A 9,531-nucleotide genomic window follows, 5' to 3' on the forward strand; every position below is an offset into this window, starting at 1 on the left:
TTGCGCGGGGGTACCAGAGACCTTCCCTCCCCTGAGTGGGGTAACACGGCGGGCCAGAGGAGCACTTCCTCACCCGTTTGAATGTCAACGATAGTACTGCAGATGCTCCAGCTAGCTATCACACTGCTAGAGCCAGGTAGACGGTTGCTACGGCTAGCCAAGGAGCCGTTGAAGCTAGCCACAGAGCTGGTGGCTCGAAACATATTGGGCCTCCGCCCGGGGCTCCAGCATCGGCTAAAGGCTACCGGAATTGGCGTAATACATTCGCTAAAGCATTAGTAAAGGACCATATACGGCAGCGCTTGTACAGAGCAGCTATAACCCGTTGGGCTTTTCACCGGCAATTGGAGTGACCTATGAACCATGCATCCTGTCACTTCTTTCCGCGGATTGCACAGTCCCCTCTGCAGCGGCTGCACGCTTGCGCTGTTTCTTTCGCCGTTTCCACGTCTGCTGAGCTACAGGAATAAGGCCCAGCGATGTGTCTGCTGTCTCAGGGTGCCCTCTCTTTCTGTCTCCATCACCTTCAATGAAGTCCTTGGCCTGAATGTGCAAGGAAGAAGGGGCTGGCAAAGCATCCGATGCTGCCGCTGCTTCTGCTGATGCGGCTGGTGCAGAAACGGAAATCCTTGTCTGCTCTGCAGCCAGTGCTGCTACAGTTTCTGGGTCCGGTGGCGGAGGGGGATGAGCCGGGAGCATCAGGCTGTCTGTGCTGTCGATGTCGTCATTATGTGCTTGTTCCTGCCGCTGCTTTGCTGGCGTCGCCGTCCAACTACAGTGCTTGGTGGTACGAATATACAATAATCTATTCTTTTCCATCCTCTGGAGCTGCCTGTAAACCCAGCGTGCAACTTGCCTCGCTGTGTGTGAGGCGTTCCGGGCCTGAGTGCAGCAGTGACAAAACACGTTGAAGACAACCCAAACTCACAGGGTCTTCCCCACCAATGGTTGTTTCTTGTGCATTTGCTGCCCCTGCCGTTTTGCTGATACGGCTACTGAGCTGAGTTGACTCACATTTTCGGAAGACGAGGGAGCACCTGGAGGTCCCGCGCTTCCTGAAGAAAATAAATGCAACAGGGTCAGCATTGGCAGAGGCCTAAAAAATATAACTATTGAGAAACACAGACAGCAGAAATGGTAGCTAGGCCCACAGCAACAGCCGCAATTGCAGCCACTTACTATGAATGGTCATGCCTTCCATGTGCGAAGAGAGCACAGCCGAGGAAACGCGAACTATGACTGGCGGCTTAGGGCCGTTAGCACCCATGGAGAAGAAACCCCTTAATTGAACAGGCCGCTCTTGCTGCTCCTGGGGTTTGCTGCTCTCGCCATAACTACTACTGCTTCTGCTGGTGCTGTTTCCACTGCTGCTAGCGCTAGTGCTGTCGTAACCTTTGGACCGACTACATGCTTCAGTCTCCTCCTTGGGCGCATGTGAGGCAGATATCGAAGCATCCGCAGAGGCAATCAGCTGCTGCTGCTGAGCAGCTACAGCCTCTCTAAGCACTGTAGCTGACGGTAAAAGGTCATCCTCGTCGTCTATCAGCTCTGGCTGCTGTTGCTGCTGCGACTGCTGTTGTTGCTGTTGTCCCTGTTGCTGCTCTCCTGGTCTTCGATGCTGGTCCGGCACTGACGTAGGTAAAGAAGATGCAACTGTTTTTTCCAAAGCACCCTGAGGGGAAATAACCAATAACAGCAGACGTGGGATGCTTTGACGGTGCCATCCATGCAGCGGGGAGCTGACAGCACCAGCCAGGACGGTAGCTCGGGCCAAGGGTTCTCCTCTCCTGTAGCAGCAGGTCCTACTTGGATGGCTTTAAGTATCTCTGCTCCGTATCGGTGAACCGCTGCTGGTGTGGGGCGGATGGCATGACGGAGTTGGACGTGGTTTAATGGCCTCTGCAGTACCAGCAACCCACACGACTGCAGTAAATGACGCATTTACAGTCGGAAGCGCAGCAGGTTTCGCCAAAAGGGGTAGAGCGACTCGGCAGGCAGGAAGCAGATCAAAGACTGGCAACTGCGCCAATGCTGCAGCAGCTACACGTCGGGTGTGGCCACCGTTAGCTCTCTGCTCACCCTTTGCGCCAGAAGCAAAATGCACGCATTCGCCAGGACTGCGTGGGGGCTGACGTCCCTCTTTCGTGCCACAGAATCTCGCCATGAGAGGAGTCCCTTCTGCGCGCATGGTAAAAGAGAACCAGACGCGTTCAGGCATCACCAGCAGGGGCAGCGGGAGCACCAGCAGCGGCAATGAAGCACGGAAGGTAAGCACCAACTCGACAGCAAACAATGAAAACCAGATTCAAGTGCAATTTTGGTGCAGCCACCACCGCACAAGGAGAATCAACGGAAAATGACAACCGCCGCAAAAAGGAGCAACAGCAACATCCGGCAACCGCACACACAAACAGTGTGGCTCACAAGAACGGCAAAAGAAAGAGGAGCGAGCGCGGTGCTGTTTCTTTTGAGGAGTTGGGTCGCTTCCTTCTCCTCATCAAACGGCCCCTCAGTGTAGAGGGAAAGGCAGATATCTCTGCTCCGTTCCAGCACGCCAAGCATTGCAGCTCGGCCTGACTGAACGCCCATACAAAGCACAGGCAAGTAACCCCCACTGCAGACAAATTGCTGCTGCAGACGCTACAGGCGACGCCCTCTTGTCCTTCTTCTGTTCCTCCCCCCCACAACCCCCGCCAACCCTCCTTCACAATGAATGCGAACGCTAACAGCCCCTGAACCAATTCTATTGGTGACAACTGCATCTCCTGGCACCAGAATCATGCACTGCTGCTTTTCGTGTGCTCCTGTGCCTGAGAAACACACAGCTGTAGGGGCTCCCAGCTCCTCGGGCGCGATGCAACTCATTTGGTACATCCCCGTCCTGAGGTGGCACTCGCACACAGGAGCGGCAGCGGCAGGAACTCATACTTCGCCTCGGGTAGCACAAAAGTAACGTGAAGCGGCAGCATACAGCAGCCATTCTCAGTGCCCAACGAATCGCTAGCTGCCACAGAGTCTGTGTCACCGTCCATAGCACGAGCGCAAGCAGAGAAGAGCAGCAGCAAAATCAGCACCGCTCACTGGTCGTCTCTCGCGAGAATTTGGTTTTGCATGCACTGGTAGATGTAAGGCAAGTAGTGAGTGTCAGATCGTCCGTAAGCCTTCATCTCCTCCGTCAGAGGTCTACGCAGAAGCAGCAGCAGCAGTTGCAACAATAAATACACAATTGCAGTGTCAGAGCCAGAGCTCAAAATAGTCGCGGTCAGCAAGAACTTTCAACAAATGGCAACAGAAAGCCGGCGGATGGCCCACCTAACTCTCCAGTCTGCTAGTTGCATCTTTTTGTCCTTTTGCTTCTTCATGTAGAAGCTAAGGAGGTTCGCCAGAGAGGCACCACCCGGAACAGCCAGGGTCCGAGCGGCCACGGCTGTATCAAAGACGTTTACGAGGTAGACAGAGAAGTCGCGCTACGACAAAAAAAAAGCATATCTAGAGCATTTGCTTGCATAAAAGAAAAAGGACCTCTGCGGGCACGCAAAGACCGGGGCGCCCAGCAAAGGCGCCTGTGCAGTCTGCACGGGTATAAGTACACAAATGGCTTCAATGCATAAGGAGTCAATGGGCTTCACTTCTTGGTTCCAAAACTAGAACATGAATTTACATGGAATATACAGTGCACCGTATACATTCATTCAGTGTGGTTTGCTCCTGGATTTCGGCTTCAAAACATACAATATACGTTCAAATGAAATGTGTGGCGCATAATAAGTACTTTAGCTTCCGTAGCCATTACACAGTAGCAAGCTTACCTGAAGCCATAGGACGTCGCTGGCAGAGCCGTGGAGGATCTTGAGAATTTTGGGGTTTGCGGTTAATTCGTTCAAAGCTGGAAGGTGAGCAAACAGAGAGAAAGGGTCCACGATGAAATCCTTGGCTGCCCCAACGCCGCTGCAGGTGGACAGCTGCAGCAGGCAAACGAAGCCCTTGTAGCTCTCATAAGAGTGGTGCTCCGTGTCGATTGCCACAACCTTATGGCGACCTGCGGAGGGGAGCAGCAACAACAGAGAGGCCAACAGCGAATCCAGCAACAGCACAAAGCCAAAAAATGCGCCACTGTCAAATTGCTTACACCAACAGGCGGCTGCAACATCAACAGGAGCAGGAGACCCCGTGTCCAGCGGCAGCATCCAAGCAGCATTGGCAGTGGCAAAAGCAACCGGACTATCAGCGCCATTTAAGACAGCAGCAGAACCAACAGCAATGCCAGCACGGAACGACAAGCGCCGCGTGTCTCACCACTGCACAACTCGTCCAGCATCTCCCGGAGTTGCTGCGGTGTCTCCACTAAGACAAGCGGTGTCCGTTCGACCGGCTGAGGCATTGGAGGCTCTTTCAAGGTAAAGAAATCTGTTATGGAACAGCAACAGCAGCAGCAGTGTGAAAGCAAAGCAGCAGCTCTTACTTTCGACGCTACCCCAGCACATACCCGCGTCGTCCCCACCAGAGAACAATATCCCCCATATGCAACAGCAGCTTCCGCAGCAGCAGGACGATTGACAGCTTGACCTGCTTCTGCCCCAGCAATTGCTGGATGCGGACACACCTGAATATATATCTGGTTGTTGCTTGTCCCCCGGAAGCAGCCATTCCAGTTCGTTCAATTCCCCTTCATACGGATGAGGAAGCGGCTCTGGGCTCTCAGCTTTCTGGGCCTCATCTTCTTCGTGCTGCAGCTTCTGGATATCCTCTTCCTGCTGCTGAAGCTGCTGCAGCAACAACTGCCGCTGGTGTCCCACTGCCGTCTCCAGAGCCAAACCAGTCGACACTGCGTCCTCGAACAGCTCCCTGCGCCTCTCGAGCCTGATGGCCCGATGTTTCTGGGCCTCTATTGTAGCTTCAGGCAAAGGATACTTTTTGTGTGGCTTCTGGTGGAGCCGAGGGACAAAGCGTCTGCTGTTGTTGTTTATCAAGTATGCCCAGTGGCTCTGTGGACGGCCCTCTACCACAGACAGCAAACCTGGAAGGGGCAAAACACGTTTAGAGCGGTGCAGCGTGGCAGTGCCACCAGCTGCCGCTATATCTGCATCCTGATGCTGCTCCTTCTGCCCCTTTTTCTGGGCATTCGATTTCTCCTCCTGCTGCTCTTGGGACAGCCGCGTGCATACCTTCTTCTGGGGGTTGCGCCGATGCGCCTCCAGAGAGACGTCTACAGCTTCAAGAAGCTCGTCAAGTAGCCCCTGGACAACTGTTCCGACTCCCTCGTGAATCTGCTGCCCATCTTGTTCCAGCAGCGCGCTGCTGCTGCTGCTGCCGGTGCCGTTGTGGGCGGTGGTGGAAGGACCTGTATGTGCAAGGGAACGATGAAGGGCTTCCGCCTTCCTCAGAGGAATCAGAGATTCCGTTCTGCCAGAGCATCCGGCAGCAATCTCTAGGAGAATTCGAAGGGTGTCTGCGGCTGCTGCCTCTGTGGCTCTCCTCGCGCCGCTACTCGTGGAGGTCCTGATGGTATAGTCATCGCCCCCAGGGATTTTCTGTGCAGCAGCAACAACACCGGCTATTTGGTGCAGAAGACTCTTCAAACTGTTGGCTGGAGGCAAAGTCAGAGTAGCCGAAGGCCCACCTACTGCAGCTGCTGTTTCAGGTGAGGTGTTACGGGCCCCTGAGGGTACACTTTGTTCCGAGGGATGTTCCAGGGTCTGCTGTTGCTGTAGAAGATAGCCATCTACACTTGGAAGGCAGAAATTCATTGTGACGTTCAGCAACACGCGGCCCCCTACACAAGCAGCTCCTCTTTTGTGTGGGTCCCTCCAGGGCTGCGAGGGCAGGCGAGTTCAGATACGCCTTTCCCCTCCAAAGGAGTTAGCCCAACACAAAAGTATACACAAAATTCGACAGAAATAAACGCAGAAGACAAGCTTCTGGTGAAATGAGCTCTGATGGTTCCCAAGGGCCCCCCCGCCCCGCTGACGCTGTGCTTCTGTAAGCCGTTGGCGTGCAAGAAGAAGCCTTCAGTTTGTAGGAAGCTCACATGGGAAGTTATGGGACCGTAGAAGAACCGTGAACGGTCTGTAAAGAGGTAGACAGAGATCCAAAAGATCTACTTGCAATGCATGCAGCATTACTTGGGGCTGCGAGGCTGCTTATGCCAGGGATCCGTTCCTCTCTGCATGCCTCATGACCAAGATCCGATCCTCGTCGAAGATAGCATTGCAATAAAAATCAAATTGTCGAACCTAATTTGGTACATACTGTAATTGTTTCGCCGCTGGGTAAAGTGTGGGAGACGGTTTAAAGGATGTGGCATTTTTGGCTGCCCTGCATGCATCTCCTGCTATTCAAAGCGACAAATAATGCAGATTAGGTACCAGTACATCCAACTTGGAGAAAACCGCAGTTGTGTAGCTGCATCTGGAGGGCAGAAACATTGCAGATGTTGATTGCTCTGTGCGTAGGTCCCTGCATGCATGGCGTGTGTGACGGTAGGCCACTACTGACAGAATGCAGTGATTAGCAACTGCCTAATGTGTCCGTGCATGCACATAAAGGTGGCACCTGCATATATGTTTGTGAATTTGCCTTGGCTGCAAGGCTTGCACCCAACTGAACTGCAACTTATTACAGAGCTTCTCAACTCCCTCCACCAGAAAACGCAGGCTCTGGCGCCACTAACCACACCACCTGTAGGAGAGAGTGGGGGTCATCTTCTGCCTAAGAAAACTCTTAGTAGAAGTCAGTGTTCTGTCGTCGCACATGACGGTCCTCTCCAAAGAACGAAGGTCCCAGGTACTGCATGAACGAGTAACGAAGGCTGATCTGCTTCTGAACGACTGTAAAAAACACAAAGTCAGCCTTCCTGAGAATGTAGCCGTGGCTTGTGTTCTCTGGATCATTAAAACCTACATTTTGCTCCGGGTGCGTGCGTGTTCCAAGTTTCTTGCCGCGTAGGGTCTTCCCAGTTGGACATAGTGCAGCAGATTTTTATAATTTGGGTACAGTTTTGAGTCATGTGCGGCAAATGTGAATACTGGTGCCTTCTGGGGCAAGAAGGAGAATGCGTAGGAGGGGAGGGGGGGGACAGGCTGCGGCGGCGTTTCGCTCGCTGCGGTCAAGAGGAGAGAGAAGTGCCTTTAGGAGGCGACGATGCTGTCTCCTCGAGACATTGTTTCAAACCTTATTGTTATTAAAAACGCTCTAAAAAGAAACCTTGCGGTGGGCGTCCGCAAAGGTTACCTCGTGCGTACGAGCCACATGGCGAAGGCCTTTTTCAGCCACACTCGTGGATTGTATCCAACCATGGCAACAGGGGGCATGAATGCATATACGGTGCTTTTTATATGTAGAGAGTGTCGCCCGTAATGTGGCTTTGCAATTGACAAATGGAACATTCGAATCAAATTGCCGCAGGGGGAAACAGGACGCATTGCACTGTAGAATGCATCATGCTGCCTTCGAAAGAAACAACGGCAAAACGTGGAACGCAACCATCAAAAGGGCGCATTTCATCGTCAAGTTACCTATGGATATAGCGTCAAAAGTGAGGAAGGCCCGGTCGGAACATTTTGAAGAGAGGCATCTGTGCAAATTTGGCGCTTATTCGCGCACGTTAGCTTGAGGACGCAAATAAACTTCACCAGTTAGTCTATCAACTCCAGACACCACAACGAAACGATAATGTCCTGTTTAGTTCGAAGATTGAAGTTGTTGCGTGCCTGGCAGCTGCATTCGCGCTGGCTGTAGAGGGCGTTTCAAGGTGCCTGGTGGTCCAATTACGGGGAGACCTAGAGCAGAGAGAACGCGAGACATGCCAAGTCAGTAGAGGCTGCGGGATCGTGGGGCTGCAGGAGAGCCCATCGGCTAACTAGAGCCAGTTTGACTGCAGCAGCAGAGGCGGCGCTGGAGCGCATGCGTTCCCCTATCTCCTCGAGACGCTGCGATGCGCCTTCGTAGGTCCACTGATATGCCCAAGTGGACAAGAGCTCATCTGAAACCAGCAGAGCGCTGCGCTCCCTGCTAAAGGCGGCAAGTAGGGAAGAGAAGAAGGGGGTTGGGAAAAAGGGGAGCTGCGGTTCCACAAAGAGAGGACCCTGCTTTACAAACTCCTCCAAAGGTTGCAACGGCCCGCACGGTAGGGGAGTTCCTGTGACCAGCAACAGCTCGTGAAAAGCCCTGTGGACCGTCGCGTCCATTTCTGTCTGAAACTCCAGCGTCTGCAAAGTCCTCGCCAGACCCTGTGCCAAGGCCAAGGGGACAGCTGGCTTCCTGGCAGCGGCATCAGGGTAGGCAGGAACAGCGGCTTTCTTCGCGCCTAGGAGGTCAAGGAAGTCCCGAAAGCTTAGCAGCTCTTCGCCAGGGGAGCTACGGCCTGCCCCAGGAAGCACGGTGGGCTGCAAGAAGTAGCGATCCTCCTCAATGCCTTTTCTGGAAACAACAAACTCCTCCAGAGCCTGCAGCTGAGATAAGCGCGTCCACGCGGCCTTCAAGACCACCCGCGCGATCTGCAGCTGCTGTACGTACAGCCCGTACTGTTGTTTGGACGCCCCCTGTGGCGGGCGCCCCTTTTGGAAAACCCGCATCACCTGGCGTTCAAAAAGCTCGAGAGGCGATGTGAGGGAAGGCGAACCGTAGACCCTTGGGGTGTAGTGCGTGTAGAATGACTGCCTGACCTCCGGCGAGACTCTCCCCCACAGCCGCTTCAACTCGCTTGCTGCGTTTGTGAGTGCCTTCTCGTATGCCTGCACCTCCTTGAGACTCGAAGTAAGCGGAGGGCCCCTAGGTCGGGGCTCAGGAGACCGCAAGATTCGCCGGCAGCTCACCGTCAGCACTGCCAATAGCATCGCCAGGAAAGCAGCGCTCCACACCACAGCTCTGCGCCTCGACTTGCTCTTCGGCTTGGGATGGAGCAAGAGGGGTGAGTCGTCAGCGACCTCATGCGGAGCCTCGACCTCGGGTGCCTCATCGACTCTTGTCGAGCGCTCCTCGGGCGTCGCCTCCTGAACGGTTGGCGGCAATGCGGCGCCATCACCACAAAATGGAAGGGTCTTCTCCACTACAACGGCCTCCGTCGCCTCCGCCGCTGCTCCTACGTCATCCGCCACTGCAACTGGAACATGTGCGGAAGTGGCCCCCGTGGCCTCTGGTGCATTAGCAATGGTGGCTTCTGGAACTGCAGGGTCAGCAGGACGAATCCCGCCGTTGGGGGCGGAGAAAGAACGACCGCGCAGTAACCCATTGTTACGAAAGTCTCGCTGCTGCTCCTCTTGAGACTCATGCCAATCGGAGAGTCTAGTGACTCCGTCCTGGTGCTCCATGTTGACTACCGAAGGATTGGCCCCGTCGTTTCGCCACAATGCCCATTGCCTATGCCCAGCTCGCGTGGGCAGCCTCTAGTACTTAGTCTTAAAGCTGAAATCCTCGTCACGTTGGCCCGTATCCCTTCGCTTTCCTCAAACTGAAGACTGCGAGGCACGCCCGTCGTCACCCACCTGGCGTCGTGGTTTATGGAGTAACAAATTGCCTGAGTGGAGGAAAGGG

The 9,531-nt window shown here is 54.3% G+C and overlaps 2 protein-coding genes across 2 annotated transcripts; both read right to left on the bottom strand.

The window, feature by feature from the left end:
• Positions 1-354: 354 nt before the first annotated feature.
• Positions 355-5,747, bottom strand: EMWEY_00030910 (exosome component 10, putative; the record flags this gene model as incomplete). Its single annotated transcript, XM_013481679.1, has 12 exons — positions 355-882; positions 1,015-1,055; positions 1,180-1,672; positions 1,807-1,899; positions 2,080-2,178; positions 2,425-2,577; positions 2,728-2,881; positions 3,082-3,183; positions 3,313-3,467; positions 3,810-4,039; positions 4,297-4,407; positions 4,604-5,747. 12 exons carry the CDS (start codon positions 5,745-5,747, stop codon positions 355-357), a joined length of 3,303 nt encoding a protein of 1,100 aa, XP_013337133.1.
• Positions 5,748-7,778: 2,031 nt separating this feature from the next.
• Positions 7,779-9,308, bottom strand: EMWEY_00030920 (hypothetical protein, conserved; the record flags this gene model as incomplete). Its single annotated transcript, XM_013481680.1, has 1 exon — positions 7,779-9,308. One exon carries the CDS (start codon positions 9,306-9,308, stop codon positions 7,779-7,781), a length of 1,530 nt encoding a protein of 509 aa, XP_013337134.1.
• Between the last annotated feature and the right edge of the window lie 223 nt (positions 9,309-9,531).

This window comes from Eimeria maxima, genomic scaffold (genome assembly GCF_000499605.1).
Source record: "Eimeria maxima Weybridge genomic scaffold, Emw_scaff381, whole genome shotgun sequence".
Classification (NCBI taxonomy): Eukaryota; Apicomplexa; class Conoidasida; order Eucoccidiorida; family Eimeriidae; genus Eimeria; species Eimeria maxima.